Source organism: Zalophus californianus, chromosome X (genome assembly GCF_009762305.2).
Source record: "Zalophus californianus isolate mZalCal1 chromosome X, mZalCal1.pri.v2, whole genome shotgun sequence".
NCBI classification, from domain to species: Eukaryota; Metazoa; Chordata; class Mammalia; order Carnivora; family Otariidae; genus Zalophus; species Zalophus californianus.
In genome coordinates, this window is record NC_045612.1 from 51,955,793 (window position 1) to 51,973,110 (window position 17,318).

Sequence of the window (17,318 nt, forward strand, 5' to 3'; positions counted from 1 at the left end):
TACTTCCATGCTCATGTTCACACTTCAGAGTCTTTGCACTAGTAGTACCTTCTGTGTAGAAAGCATTCCCCTCAGTTACTCACATAAATCCCTCATTGATTCAAATCTGTTTAAATGTCACTCCTCAGAAGGGTTCCTCCCTGACCAATTTATCTTTAAAAAAAAAAGCTTCACTATCATTTTTAATCATTTTTCCCATCTTTATTTTTCTTACCACTTATTGTGTTCTGGTATTATACTACAAATTTATTTTTTGATTGTCTATTGCACTGGAATATATGCCCAAAGATATATACATACTTTTTTTTGTTTCTCATCACTGAATCTTCAGTGAAAAACAAAAACAAGGCTTGGCACATAGTAGGTATTTATAAAATATTTGCTGAACGAATAAATATGTTACCAGTAGGAATAACATTATGGTACTATATTATCAATACTAGTCCAATGAATATCAGGGGGAAAATTAATTCAACATTTATGCATGCATTTAATGTTTGAGTGGAACAAGGAAAGGGACATTACACTGGATTTGGAATATAAGAACTTTTTAGAGCTGAAAGGGACATTCAAGATCACCTAATATAATTCCTTTGTACTTAAATGTATTTATTTGCATAACCTGGAATTATCATTTCATTTTCCTGAATTTCTAGGTTCACATTAACTTACTGAAAGCTGATACTTTTATTTCCTCTAAAGGCAGTAAGTATTAAAACACTTCATTCTCAGTAACATTAGGATTTAAATGTAAACCAATGACTTACAGGAGAGAAAAACAGAGTTTTGGATCAATATTAATATTATTAACCTAACCATACCTTGACATTTATGTAATAAAAAACATAAATAACAATATATAAGATATGTGCAGAAAAACAAATAGTGAGGGAATATGTTCCATATGTAGCATGATTGAGTTAATAGAATTATAGAAATCTTCCTTTAATTAACATACCAATAATGTTAATCTCATCACACACACACACCACAAGTCAAAAGAACTGCCAGGTTTTTATAAACCTGCAATTCAAAGATATGACCTTGCTAGCCAAAACTAGATTTTTTTGGTACTTAAAAGAAAACATCGTTTTAACACCTAAACATCCTGCAGGCAGCAGGGTTTCTTAAGACTAACCCATTGAGCAGCTGCATTTCATTTTTATTTGAAAAGATTGATCCAGTGTTTTTATAGCTCTCGATTAAGCTGTTTAACTAAAAAGTAAATGTTGAAAAAGGAAACCACTGTAGTCAAGCTCTATGTAAACGAGCAATGGGCAAATCTCTGGCGATGTGAAAGTTCGGTTGGATAGCTAAATCTATTCGAACCTCTTTAGCTGAAAAATTCAAGCTCCCACAAGGTTCGTAGAGCTTTAGGTTTTCCACTGAATCGGAGATAGCTTTTCAAAAACACTGACATTCAATCCCTAGCCAATAGTAAAAGCAACTTTGGGGGAAAAAGTTAACAGAATTTCTGAAACATAAAATGTCCTCAGCATTTGGTTCAATTTCAGAGTTTTCTAACTCTCCAACTTTATTTTTTTAAAGATTTATTTATTTTATTTTAGAGGTGGGGAGGGGCAGAGGGAGAGAGAGGGAGAGAATCTCAAGCAGACTTCCTGCTGAACGTGGAGCCCTATGTGGGGCTCTATCTCATGACCCTGAAATTGCAGCTAATTAAATCATCAAATTAGCAAACTGTCAAACATTCTTAACACCTGTAGATGAACAGACAGAATGATTCATCTTCACCCCTTCCCTGAATTCTTATCCATCCTCCACATCTCAGCTCAAGCATTACCTTCTCAAGAGAACCTTCCTTAACTAGGTTATGTATTGGCATGGTGATATTCCATGTCACCTGCCATGGTTGCTTGTGGAGTTAATACCTATCTCTTTCACCAGAGTAAAAACTCCCTGAGGGTAAGCATTATGTTCATTTTTATTTTGCTTGCCACTGTATTTCAAGTACCTAGCACAATGCTTGGCATAAAGTGAGAATCACTAAAAAAAAAATATTTGTGGAATGAATGAACCCTCAAAAACATTAACTAGGTGCAAGACTTAATATGATAGCTTTTGCTGTGTAATATTTCAGAGGAGACACGATTAAGATAAAACAGCTTTTAAACTATAAAATACTATAGAATAATAAGTTATTATTGTATTACAAATCCAAACGATAGGGCAGTTAAATGCATAATTGAAGGTAAAAAAATATCCACCTGCCCAAACAGACACATAAATGCACACACACAACTTTATCATATTGGAAACAATTCTGATTTACTTCCTTAGTTGAGTCAGTAGTTGGCAGGTGGCAAGTATCACCGCATTTGGGCAAATACCACATAATGGTTGGAAACGGAGAGGAAGAAAACTGAGTTATTTGCCTTTCAGCTCTTTATAGCCCACCAAATACTGTCCAAACTCTTTAGATGAGTATTCATGAAATTTGGAATCTGAGTTTTTACTCTCTCTAGTAGTAATAACTCTCATTACTCTCAGCCAAACAGGCCTAGTTGATGTTCTTTCAACACATTTTCAAATCTTTAATGACTGAGTCTTTGCTTATGTCTGATCTGTAACTTCCATAAAATCTTCCCCCAAGTTTTCAGTCAGAAGTGATCTTCCACTGCTCTGAATTACTACTAAGATGATTTTGTGAACACTCTATGTGGACCAAAGACCTTATATAGAATAAATTTTCTACTACATACATTGCATTAATCATACCCATATTGTCTTTTTTTAAAGATTTGATTTAAATTCAAGCTAGTTAACATATAGTGTATTATTAGTTTCAGGGGTCGAATTTAGTGATTCATCAGTTGCATATAACACCCAGTGCTCATTACACCAAGTGCCCTTCTTAATGCCCATCACTCAATTACCCCATCCCCCCAGCCACCTCCCCTCTTAGCAACCCTCAGTTTTTTCCCTAGAGTTAAATCTCTTATGGCTTGCCTGCCTCTCTGTTTTTATCTTATTTTATTTTTCCTTCTCTTCCCCTATGTTCATCAGTTCTGTTTCTTAAATTCCACATATGAGTGAAATCATATGGTATTTGTCTTTCTCTGATTCACTCATTTCGCTTAGGATAATACACTCTAGTTGCACCCATGTCATTGCAAATGGCAAGATTTCATTCTTTTTAAAAGAGAATTACTTATTTATGAGAGAGAGAGAGAGAGAGAGAGTGAGCACAAGTGGTGGGAGGGCCAGAGGGAGAAGTAGAAAGAGAGATTCTCAAGCTGATTCCCCACTAAGTGCAGAGTCCCACCCAGGGCTCAATCTCCTGAGATCATGACCTGAGCCAAAATCAAGATTTGGACGCTTACCTGACTGGGCCACCCAGGCACCCAAGATTTCATTCTTTTTGATGGCTGAGTAATATTCCATTGTGTGTGTGTGTGTGTGTGTGTGTGTGTGTGTGTGTGTGTGTGTGTGTATACACCACTTCTTCTTTATCCATTCATCAGCTGATGAATGGGCTGTTTCCATACTTTGGCTATTGTGGACGTTGCTGCTGTAAACATCGGGGGGCATATGCCCCTTCAAATCAGTATTTTTGTATCCTTTGGGTAAATACCTAGTAGTACAATTACTGGGTCGTAGGGTAGTTCTATTTTTAACTTTTTGAGGAAACTCCATACTGTTTTCCAAAGGGGCTGCACCAGTTTGCATTTCCCACCAATAGTGTAAAAGGGTCCCCCATTCTCCACCTCCTCGCCAACATCTGTTGTTTCCTGTGTTCTTAATTTTAGCCATTCTGACCTTGGCTGCAGCAACTTATTACTAGACCAGAGGCAAGGGAAAGAAAAGCAAAAATGAACTATTGGTACTTCATCAAGATAAAAAGCTTCTGCACAGCAAAGGAAATAAACAACAAAACAAAGAGGCAACCCACAGAATGAGAGAAGATATTTGCAAATGATACTCCAGGTAAAGGGCTAGTATCCAAGATCTATAAAGACTTCTCAAACTCAACACTCAAAAAACAAAAAAATCCAGTCAAGAAATGGGCAGAAAACATGAACAGATATTTCTCCAAAGACATACAAATGGCTAACAGACACATGAAAAAATGCTCAACCTCACTCAGCATCAGGGAAATAGAAATCAAAACCACAATGAGATATCACCTCATACCCATACTGTCTTATAATCATTTGGGTATACTGTTGATTCGGTTTACAAACTTACATGTTTCTGATACGAAAAGTCCAAGTTTTATTCATTTCTATATACCTCACAGTATACAAATGCTTTATTCACAAGGCATATTTGGGCATTAAAAGAATGACTAAATATATGTATAGGCAAAAAGGAGATACAATATAGAGCAGAGAGCAAACTGTCAATTATGTATTGAAATCTGAATTTTTAGATGGAAATGTTACATAACCTATCACATATGCTGCATCACATAGTATCTCAGTGTCTATACATAATTAATATTTTAAAAGATTTATTTATTTTAGAGAGAGAGAGAGAACACAGCAAGAGGGGAAGATGGAGAGGGAGAGAGAATCTCAAGCAGATTCCAGGCTGAGCCTGGAGCCTCACATGGGGCTTGATCTCATGACCCTGAGACCATGACCTGAAGTGAAACCAAGAGTTGGACACTTAACCCCTTGTGCCACCCAGGTACCTCAATTAATTATCTTTTTTAACATGCACTGTGAATTTAAGCTACTTAATTGAATTATATGGGAAACACTGAAGAAAAAAAGTTTAGTAATAAATCCTGTTTGTAAATACAAAAAGGTCTATAATATGTAGTTGATCCCTTCAAATCTTAAATTCAGATCCTCCTTCAACCCAATCCAAAATACACTGTAGTTTGGGTGAATTCCTGGAATGCAAAATCATTTTAGTATTTATCTAATCAGACATAATGGGTGGGGCTTTTGGAGGGTTTATTTAAATAAAGATATTAAATGAATTTCAAAGTCAAATATCATCACATTCTGGATGATCTATGAGAGAATGTAGTATTTTTAACTAGCACCTCTATAAAATACTCCAACATCCTTGAAGTAAAATATTAGCAGAGAGCAAATCATGTATTTATTCATTCACCAGACATACTGAGCCCTAGTGGGTGCCAGGCAATTGGAGTACAAGATGATTACTACAAAACCAACACAGTAAACTTCTGCACACAGAGAGCTTACGTATCAGCAGGGGTTGAACCTTATCTCCTCTATGAAGCTGCTCCAAACAACTTCCTCTACTTGGTTAACTTTTAGCGCATTTATTACCAATGCCACACAACTAAACTTTATCAAACACTAAGCTTTTAGTGACTTCTCATCGATGTGCTCTTAACCAAATGTTAAGCTTCTTCAGAGCAGAGAGAATATTTTGTACTTCATTTCTATGCTTCAGTTCAGTGGTACCTACTATACTGCTAGGTTCTGCAGTAACTGTTTCATATATACTCACTGATAAAAACATGAAAAGAAATTTATTTTTAAACCTAGGAAAACCGTTGGTAAAGCCAGTTCTTAATTGTCTATGCTTAAGGGAGATAGTTAATACAAAACAATGGATAATGTAGAAGTAATTTCCGTCTGGCTTTGGAATGCATTTCCATACCTAACTTTGAATCTCTTGCTTGAGTTGAGAACACATATCCAACAAAATAATGAAGTTACCATGTTAATTCCCAAGTGTAGTCAAAGCCAAAATGCTGTCTCACTGACCAAAAAATAGAAGGAATATTGAAAATGCTATTGTTATTTTCAGCCTATGGTACACTCATTAAATGAAATCTTTTATTGTTTGTTGCTGTCTTACCTCTATCAATTTTATTACCTCTGTGACTACATTCCTTCTTGAAAGCAGGAAATATACCTTAATCTTAACTTGATAGATGCCCTAGCATTTAATGTATCATCTTTCATGGAGTATGCAAGTATCTTCAAATTCCATTGGTTATTTCTTTCTCTCTTCTACCAAAGTGAAAAACATAGAGATGTATTTAATACCTAATATCTGGATACCCTCAGAATAGTGACACATAAGCATACTACTTCCTCTATAGTCATTTACTACATTTTAAAGAATGTTCTGCTGTTCAGCTTTTTAAAAAAAAAAACAAAGTTAGAACTTAGAATAAAAAAAACAGATAAAATGAAGTCGGACAAAAGCAGATCATGTTTGTTGACAAAGATTTTCCTTGGGGGGAAATATTTTATTTCCATTTGTGAGGTTTAGGGCAGAATGATAAATTATACCTTATGTATGCTTTTTCTATTTTACAAAGCATGTTCAAAGTCATTATTATACCTAGTCCTAATAACAACATATGTGAAGTAGGCAAGGCAATTATTATTGTTTCAGTTTTATAAATGGGAAAACAGAACATTTTTCCTAACTTTGCAAAGACCAAGACTAGAACTTAGGTCTATTGCTACTCAGTCAACATATCTTTTAATTCAAATGGATTAATAAAAATGCTTTGCATTTGTATAGAACATTAAAATTTGAAAGTACTTTTATATATATGGAGCAAATAAAGTGGACAGAGTATTTCTCAACAGTGTGTAAAATAAAACAGGATCTCTTTAGGTCTCAAGTCAGTCCCATGATAAAAGAATCTAGAGATCAGTAACTGAACAGATTTTCTGTGCACAAATTTGATAATGCCTTAGGAGCCATGAAAAAGACATTTACCAGATGTTTGCTTCTGATGAGGTAAAGAGGGGTGGATATCTTCACCCCTCAGAATCATTTTCAACTGTTACTCATGACTTTTTTTTTTTACTCAAAGAACATCAATTGGTGACTAGGTCATATTCCCCTTCTCACTGATGATTTTGGAAAGCTTTTCTATAGTTCTTTTGTTAATTTTTCATTGACTTTCCATTCTCACCAAAATTCAATTGTATAATTTCAGTGATGTTGGTTACATATTTCTTTACATTTCTAACTTCACTAATGAATTGGAACAATGTAATTGGTTATTATCTTTTTTTACCCATGTAACACAAAGTAGAGTATCATTACATGATTATTAGACATATTACCTTGTTTTTTCCTTGCATGTTTTTTAGTTGTCCTGTTATAAAGCTAATTCACCTCCTATATGTTGAAGTTTTAAAACCAGAAGAACTGGAAATATTCAATGAAAAGCTAAGTTTACTTGTTATAATTTTCATAAACTCTATCTCAAACTGATCCTAATTAGAAGTAATTAGTAAATAGATTTCTATTATAAGTAAAGATACTGATATATTTTTCTTCGTTATAAAAATAGTACATGATTGAGAGTTTACTACAAGAGTATATTACTTGAATAGTTATACTAATATCACTATCATTGTCCATAAACTGTGCATATTCAACGCACCATACATGCCCTTCATAAATGAAAATAAAGTTTTAGTAAATTTTAAAGCAAAGCAAAAGGAAACGAACTCATAGATTCATTGCTATGATACCCAATTTATGTTCTTGTAAATACCAAAATGGCTTTAAATCATATCTCTATCTATGTACAAATATTTGTATATGTTACATGTTCTTTAGTACACATGTACATCCAAAAAACATAACTATATTGGGTTATTTTTTCAAGCTTTTTTAAAAATATCACTTCTCAATATGAATAAATCCTATAGAAAAGCTTTTAATCTCTTAAAACTTAGCTTCTGGTGGGAATAATGAGAATTTGTCAGGTTGGGGGGTACATTAACTCTTTCAGACAAATTATATCTCATTTTATGTTCTGAAAAGATGGTTTCCCAGATGAGTCTCCAGTGGCCTAAAAGGGTTTATGCATCCTTTAGCTGAGCAGTATATTCTCTTCTCATCATTAGCATCATGGACCAAATGTCTATCAATTCTCTAAATAAAGTTTGAAATAGATAGCTCATAGTCTAGGTAGTTTTGGGCTGAAGTTCAAACAAGCAAGCCTGTTCTAATAGAAAATTTTTGTCCTGACTGATCCTAAAAAACATCTGCTCCATTCAGGTTCTTAGAATGTGATTTCTATCTAAGAGTTTAAGAGATAATTCTTAATACCTTCATTTTAAATCAAAACATAACAAAGGAATAATATTGGAAACATTTTAGTCTCCTTTCTTTTGTCAAACTGAAGTCATGCCAGGATAAGAAGTTAATGCTTTCTATTTACTTGCCAGAACATTTATTAAGATAACTTTCTACAAAGCAATGTGCTAAGCTTATTGTAGACTACTCAAAAATGAGTAAGAATCTATATCTCAAAAGACTTTATAACCCAGTGTGCAAAACAGACATGCATATAAGCAGAGTATAAGTAAGCCAGCAAGTATAATAATCAAAGTATTAAAATGTTAAGAGAATGCAGGGGATAGGGAAATTAATTTTGATTGTAATGATTAAGGAAGGCTTTCTAGAGGAGATGGTACCAGTGAGGAGCCAATTTTTAACTTAGTTTATAAACCTTTCAAAAAGAAAATTTCTCCCACTTGAGGGAGACTGGAAAGGATACAATAGTTTCACAGTGAACAAATGTGGAATTTATCTCAGATTTATGAAGTTTTCTGATTCTGGGGGCTACACAATACCATGGTTATTAGCACAAGGCTTGGAGTCTGAAAAATTAAGACTTGAATCCTGGCTCTCATTAACTAGACTTACTATGTTTGTGATCTCACACATGTGGTTGAATCTTTGAACCTCTGTAGACTCAATCTTCACATATTTAAACTGGTGTTAATAATAGTACCTACCTCATAGGTTTGCTTTGGATATTACTTGAAATTATTAGTGTATGAGAGTGTGTGTGTGTGTGTGTGTATTCCTAGCACTGTGACTTGCACATGACATTCACTAAACAGTTTGCTATTATTACTATTCTATTATCACTTTTATTTTTATTATTACTATTTTATTATACTTTCTATTTCAAATCAAGGCAAAAATAAGTAAAATAAAAGACTTAATACTATTATGAAGAGTGGGTATTTCAAAGAATGGGAACAATCTTCCTTTTTAAAAAAGCAATATTTTCCCTATGTGGTTTTCTAAAACAATTGGCTTTTCAATGTATGCATTATCTCCATTATTGATCATGTTCGTTTGTTTGTTTATTTATTTATTTATTCCTGGACCCTCTCTCCCTGAGCAGTCTCATAAAAAAGTTCTGCTTTGTTGCTTTGAACTTCCTAATTTTCTGAGTTTGAGACCAGCAGGCAATTGAAGGTAACAAGAGAGAGTCAGAACCACTGAAATTCCCTCCAGTCTAGCCTAGATTCTCCACTTTTCTTCAGGAGCTAGAAAACAGCCTGGCTTACTATAACCATATAACAAAAAGTGGGGAGGACTTGGCTTTTGATGTTCCTTTTTGTTTTTGTTTTCTTGATTACATGGCATTTATTTTACAAAGTGTGAATCATTATCTCACTAAAACCTGTTACTGGCGTGTTTTTTTTTTAAGATTTTATTTATTTATTTGAGAGAGAGACACAGTGAGAGAGGGAACACAAGCAGGGGGAGTGGGAGAGGGAGAAGCAGGCTTCCATTGAGCAGGGAGCCCAGTGTGGGGCTCTATCTCAGGACCCCAGGATCATGACCTGAGCCGAAGGCAGATGCTTAATGACTGAGCCACCCAGGCACCCTAATGGCATGTTTTCAAATGTGATTAATGTTACTGTGGTTGAATAATAACTGTTTTTTTCATCTTTAAAAAAAATTTTCTTATTAAAGAAAGTGGAATAAAATTTAACATAATTGAAATGCAGTGAAGACCCCAAATCTGTTTTGAATTGTCTGGTAAGGACAGTGCGCTTCCTCAGTAACTTGATTTTTAACCACTTCAAATGACTTTCCTTCCTACTATGAGGAAATTCCAGGAGTTGATAGTTGACAGGGTGTTAATGTCATTAGCATTCTGTCAGCTCTTCTTGTCAATGTGTTAAAGGTGCCCCTGGCTGAGTTACTCCCTGTCCTCCAGTTGGTGAAATGATTTAGCCAGCAGTCAATCAAAAAGCTAAGCTGATTTTGGGCAATAGACAGCCTTGCCATTGACAAAATCTATGTGAGTAACTGTGGTAAGAAATTTGTCAACAGGATATAAGAAGTAAGGTCAACATTGTGGTTAATGGGCTTTTAGTTAGCAGTCCATTCACAGTGTTCCCTCTCACCTCTCTTTAGTATGGGCTATTTCTCAAAACTTTGAAAATGTGATTTCAGGTGTGATTCTGAACCTCACCCCACCATTATTTGCAACAGGAGCCAAACACAGATAGAGAACACATAATTCCTAGTAATCTTAAAAGAGAAAAAGAGAAACCTCTAGAAATTAATTAATTAAAAACAATAGGGCTATTACAAATATCTTCATGGTTGTTGAAGTTATCCTGACATGATTTGAGCTCACTACAATGAAACAGGCATAATGGTGGTCAATTTTAGCATCAGATATGTAAAGTACTCCTCATTTAATAAACAAGAACATCTTTTTAAAATTTCAAGTATGTAAAATTAGGCAATGTCTAATCCAGAGGAAACATTCAATAAATGAGAGTGAATATTATCATTTTTAAACTTACTAAAAAAAGAATATAGGTTCTATTTTAATTCACCACACAATTGAACTAAAACTTCCAATACTATTATGAGCATAAGCACATGAAGAATACCAAGAACTCTGCTTTTGAAAAAAATCAGGATGGGGCGCCTGGGTGGCTCAGTCGTTAAATGTCTGCCTTGGGCTCAGGTCATGATCCCAGGGTCCTGGGATCGAGCCCCGCATCGGACTCCCTGCTCAGCGGGAAGTCTGCTTCTCCCTCTCCCACTCCCACTGCTTGTGTTCCCTCTCTCGCTGTGTTTCTGTCAAATAAATAAAATCTTTAAAAAATTTTTAAAAAATCAGGATAATAGCAATAACTTCCCCACATGGTTATTTAGATTTCTGAACAATGTGCATTTCTATATATATAGTGCTATTATATCCATTATAGATCATCCCCTTTGATCCTAGAACCTCCCTACTGACTCTAACCATGATTTATAAGACAATTTCCCCCATTTCTCCCTGTTTTGTAGTCTTCTAAAATTAGTTTTGCTTACTCTTTCCATCTGTTTTTTTGAGGAAGAACAAGCAACCAATTTTGGATAGAGAAAGGGAGACAGAGGTGATAAGGTTCCTTCTAAAGCCACTGGCTATTTTTCAGGATGCAGGAAATAGCCTGAGCCAATCCATTCATAGGACAGGTTTTATTCTTTTTTTTTAAACTCCTAGGTCAGTTTTTCTTTTTTGACATTTCCTTTAAAAAGGTCTGGATAATCCCTTTTAAATCTGATTATAGGGGCGCCTGGGTGGCTCAGTTGGTTAAGCGACTGCCTTTGGCTCAGGTCATGATCCTGGAGTCCCAGGATCGAGTCCCACATCGGGCTCCCTGCTCAGCAGGGAGTCTACTTCTCCCTCTGACCCAACCCCCTCTCATGTTCTCTATCTCTCGTTCTCTCTCTCTCAAATAAATAAATAAAATCTTTAAAAAAAATAAACAAATCTGATTATATTTTACATGCATGCTCTAAAAAGGTGATTTAATGTTATTTAAGTTCCTGAGATTTTTAAAAAAAGATTTTATTTATTTATTTGTCAGAGAGAGAGAGAGAGAGAGGACAGCAGGGGGAATGGCAGGCAGAGGGAGAAGCTGGTTCCAGGATCCTGGGACCATGACCTGAGCCAAAGGCAGGTACTTAACCAACTGAGCCACCCAGGTGTCCCCCTGAGAAGATTTATATGAAGAAAAGTTTAATAACCACAAGCACAGCCTACTGCTGTTTACCAATATCCCTTTGGAAGAGCTAATTAAAAGTAGGAGTTGGGTCTATATGGTCTTCATTGTCTCTAGCTATATTCTGTGATTCAAAATGTATCTACTGAGTGCCTATATGTTGTGATGGGCATATAGAAATTAACACACCAGATATGATCTTGACCATGGAGACCACAAGCCAGAGAAGCATGTAAATGCCAGACTGTCAGTAACCTGAGGTCAAGTTTTCCAACTTGTGCGCTATCATATTTTCATGGTCTGGCAATGCCTAGTACATTTTAAGTGTTCAATCAATATTGTGAAAGAGTAAGGGTGGACATAAGGTGCTACGGGACTTAGCTCAATCTGGAGATGTGGTGAAGATTCAACCTGCATATTCAGTTGGTCTCTGGCCATCATGCCATTGTTGCTAACTATAGTACTGGTGCTATTCTGAGAGCCTAGAGGCATGACAGTGCTATTCAGTTTTTTTTTAATGTTTTATTTATTTATTCATGAGAGTCAGAGAGAGAGAGGCAGAGGCAGAAGGAGAAGCAGGCTCCCTGCCTAGCAGGGAGCCCGATGCGGGACTCGATCCCAGAACCCTGGGATCATGACCTGAGCTCAAGGCAGATGCTTAACCATCTGAGCCACCCAGGCACCCAGTGCTATTCAGTTTTTGAACTCACAGTCCTTATAAGAGAGATTACTCTTTAAGTGGGTACGATTACCTTCAAGGGAAACTACTCCCATACTTGTGCCTGTGTATTCAGTTTAAAGTTCAGTGACCTGAAGCAAAGCAAATTACTGGCAGGGGACAGAAACATCGGACAAATCATCTACTACAAAGAATCCTGTATGAGGAATAGAAACATCAGAAAAATCATCCACTACAAAGAATCCTGTATGAGAAATAGAAACATCGGAAAATCATCCACTACAAAGAATCCTGTATGAAAAAAAGAATCATGGTTCTAATTTTAAAACATAATCAAGCATTCCACTTTAAAATATCCTTCTTTTACGGAAGTGCCAGAAGAGTAGAAAAATACTAATTAGGCACCATAATTCATATAACATATATACATATGAAGATCATGTATTTTGTTTGTAATTTTCTAGAAGATTAAAACTCTCAGTGGGTGCCTACAGAGTCTTCCAAAGCAAGAATAATTTGAGCAACAGTTCTATCATAATTTATTAACTTGGAGTTTTTAACCAACTCAACTCAATATTCTAAACTTTTTACCTAAAATAAATTGCTGTATATTTTATTTTGTTTTTTTTAAATATGATATGCAAAGTAAGAGCCCCATACATTTTAATATAGTTTGCAATCCCCTTGTGGACAAACACTCACACTTTTGTGCCACTTAAATGAAGAATAACCATTCATCTGTAACATACAGATACAGAAGGCTCTGGATTTTCATTTTAAAGTGCTTAATTACCTGAATAAAGACAGAAATAAAATAAAAGAGTCTAGGCCAAGTTCATGAGGGTTTGAAATTACTTTTTTTTTCTAAATGAGCAACAAAGCCTCCTCAATGTTGCAAGCTGTTGTGTGGCCATAAGCCAATAGAAGAAAATGTTAAAAAGAACAAGAGGTTCGGGAATTAAATTCAAATATATGAGGCAAGAACCAAAATCAAAAGTTGAAAGATGTAGGTGGTGTTTCCAGCCACAGGACTATGACATATTTGTAAGAAAAATCCAATAAAGCAATACAGTTAAATAAAGCAATAAAGTTAAATCTTCACATTAAGTATCCCAATGTGGGAAGTTACATAATCCAAGGTTATTTTTGAGGATTTCCTGCCTCCAGTCACCCACAAACTTCTGTTTCCAGTATTCCTATTTATTAAAGTACTCAGCATCACTATCGGGCCACATAAAACATAGTATTAATTCATGAACCCAAAGCCTTAGAATGAAAAGCCATTTTTCACATAAATCTAAACTGCCATTCTCAAGTAATTTGAGTTCACTACCATAATTTCTAAGTTTAGCAGGAAAGTAAGCATATCACAGAAGAAAAAGGCAATAGATTTAACCTTGAAACAAGGTGACTGCCATATAGTTGTTGAAAGAATTTACTTATTATCAGATAAAGAATTTATAGTATTTATTCCCTCTAGAGATATAAAATGGTGATCAATCAGCAGTTCAAGATATTTATTTACACCTAGAGGAGGATTATGACTTTTAACTTTTGAAAACCAAAATAGAAAAAAAAAAACCCCAGCTCTAATGTAGTTTATCTTTTAGATGCCAGATTTAACATTAAATAATTCAAGCTAAATGTTATTTCTCAAGTTCTTCTTTCATATATTTCTATATTTTATATGAACATACTGTAGATAAAATAGGGGTTTAAAAAACATCTATTTAGAATGCTTAATGTTATATAGACAGCTTCTATAAGTTATTGAAATACATAATCTACTGATCAATTCATCTATCCCTCCGTCCAACAACCATTTTACCTATCCTTCCCAATCCTTTCAATCTACTGATATTAGTCATCCTCTGATTCCCTTGAATATGCATGTGTACCCTCAGGAAATACCTGTACACATGCAAAGAGAAAAAAAAGTCTCTGACCAAAAAATCTTATGGTGATCCTTTCCTTTAAACAACTGGTTATATAAGGGGATTCTTTGTTTTGTTTTGGGTCTAATCAAGCCTTATAAGACTTACCTTGTGTATCTAGTGGGCCTTCAAATGAAATGCTTCTTTGATAAATGGCGTGTTTTTCTTATATAATTGTTTCCTTGCCTACTCCACCTGGTCCAAACAACTGTGAACTAAAATTTATGCTGCTGATACAAAAACAGCCCATACACAAATTCACCCAGACAGCCTGAATAGATAGACTGGTAAGTTTAGAACTAACCACACAGTAAATACACACATGCGTGTGCACGCATGCACACACGCGCACACACGCGCGCACACACACACACACAGGCAGAGAGAGAGAGAGAGAGAGAAACTAATAAACAAAATGCTTAAATAAATAAAGGATATTGTCATCTTCTCCACAAACTTATCATGTTGATTTTCTGTTTCGGGGAATTTCTTGATGTCACGTTCCAGATTAATAATTTGTTGTTCCATTGCTGTAAGGTTGCTCTTGAGAATTTGAGCTGAAACTAAAGAACAATGTGCAAAGTGTTTAGAGTATTTTACCAAATATTCCATAAAACAACTAAAAGAAAACAGTATCATTTAAAATATTTTCTAATGTGTAGAATAGTTCCATGAAGTCAACTCACATTTTTCTGAATTACTGCTCATAAAAATTCTACTCTCTATGAAATAAGTGAAAATGTGTAATATAATATATCAAATCATGTTTAATATGAGAATGTCACCATTTTATTCAGCCATTAGTTCAAATGAAGCTATTTCTATTTAAATTTATTGATGGAATTCCTAATACTTCATTCTTTAAAACCTAATTTGAAGATTAAAGAGAAACCAATGTTCAAAGAGATCTTACTTTATTGATGCACGTTCTTGGCTATATAAATGATATAAAGGTAAATTATAAAAGGGTTCAAATATTTTTCTTTTGTTGAAACATCATGATTTTTATAAAACAACATCTATGATAAAAGTTCTTGTTTTAGTACTTTTCATATGCATAGAGATGTGAAAAATTACTGTTGATACATAAAGAGGATTTAGAGCAAAACCCCAGAGAATACATATGCACATACATACCATACCCACAAAGCTTCAGAGTGCCCTCAAACACTATCATTAATTGCTTTAATTACCCCTAACGTTATCTGTACTTTTCTTTTTCTCTCCTCATTGACAACCAATAATTTTAAATAGAGTATTCAAACTGCTCCTAAATACATACACATTTTCCCGATCTCTTATGATGCCCTCTCTTCACAGAGTTACTTTTTAAACGTATACTATTTTATAGATACACTATTACTGAATGACTGTCAATTACAAATGAAGACACTTCTATCAATATCAATGCATTTGGCAGAGTTCTAGTTGAAAAGACACAGTTAAGTATTAGAATTTAATAGGTTAGACTGTGACATTGGTTTTTAAATCAAGGCTCTGAAACACTGTTCTTTTCATTAAAGTACTGTGAAACACAAATAGGGTAATATTACAGCTCTTTTTTCTTAAAGTAAATTTTGGTCTCATTCAGAGGCATATCAGAATTGCAATGAAAAATTCAAGAGACTGACAAAATCAACCTCCTGGCAAATTTCAGCCAAACTCTTCTGACACAAATTCATCACACTGACACCCATACCTTTATAACTCAAGAAGGAGAAATTGCCTTAAATATACATGGAAGTTCAAGAGACTGAAAATCAAACACCAACACTAAAGACAATTTTTTTCTATTAATCTGTCAATTCAAATAACTCTTTCCAATTAAGTTCCACTTGTTTAGCTCTGACAGCTTGGAAATTATTCTTTATCAGAGAAGTCTGAGTTTTGTCTTGCCAAAAATTTACTAATGGTTCAATAATCATTGCTTGCTTTATTTAAAGGATGAGTTTGCTGTGGAGGAAATCATTTTCCCTTACTTTAAAACTGAATTTTTTCACTTGGATTTTTCCACTAGAGTCTCAATAATTATTCAAAAGGTTTGTTCTTCTCCATGTGCTTGGTTGAAAAATTGAAGGTATGAAATTCACAAGTTAGTTATGTCATTTAGGTTACATAAAAGAAATAAACTCATGATAATGTTCTGTAATAAACAAAATGTGCCCAAAGGCCAGATTTAGGTCACAGTAGTAATCCCCCCACTAGAAGAAATAGTAATTCCAGTAGTAAAAATGGGATGGTGACAATGATTCATCTTCTGATTGTTCAGTACAGAAATAGCCTAATCAAGTGCTATGCACACAAAAGTCTAGATATCTCAAAAAAACAAGAGACAATATTTTTAATCAACTTGAATTCTGAATAAAGCAATATGTGCCAGACATCTGTCCTCCTCAATTTCACATGTCAAATCCTAAATCCTCTATAAGTCCCTCCAGAATTCTAGTCCAAATTCTCTACCATTTATAGGCACTTCTGTTTGTTCAAGTGATCTTCCACATATCACCTTCCACTTTGATAATAATTTTTGTTTTGTGCACATAAACACAGAGCCTCCATTATAAAATCTCAAGCTACATAATGGTAAGATCTGTATCTAATACTTTGCTTTCCCCTCTGTATTTGTCAAACATAATACTCAATAAATGTTGGATGAATATGCATATTTCAAAAAGTTTTGGTTCAGATTTAAATTCATGCCTACTCTTTTTCAGTTTCTTTTTTTAAATAAGTTTTTATCTAAATTCCAGTTAGCTAACATACAGTGTAATATTATTTTCAGGTGTACAATATAGTCATTCCACACTTTCATAAAACACCTGGTGTTTCTCACCACAAGAGCACCCCTTAATCCCCATCATCTATTTAACCCATTGCCCCACCCACCTCCCCTCTAGTGACCATCAGTTTGTTCTCCGTAGTTAAGAGTCTTGTTTCTGGCTTTGTTTCTTTCTTTCTTCTCTT

The 17,318-nt window shown here is 34.6% G+C and overlaps 1 protein-coding gene across 5 annotated transcripts in view; it reads right to left on the reverse strand.

The window, feature by feature from the left end:
• DIAPH2 (diaphanous related formin 2) overlaps window positions 1-17,318 on the reverse strand; it is a 956,101-nt gene that overhangs the window by 316,551 nt on the left and 622,232 nt on the right. For all 5 annotated transcript variants that reach the window (XM_035725382.1, XM_027607475.1, XM_035725381.1 and 2 more), the window contains one exon: window positions 14,793-14,917. In XM_035725382.1, coding sequence (XP_035581275.1) covers window positions 14,793-14,917 — 125 coding nt within the window. The remainder of the gene's footprint in view (window positions 1-14,792; window positions 14,918-17,318) is intronic.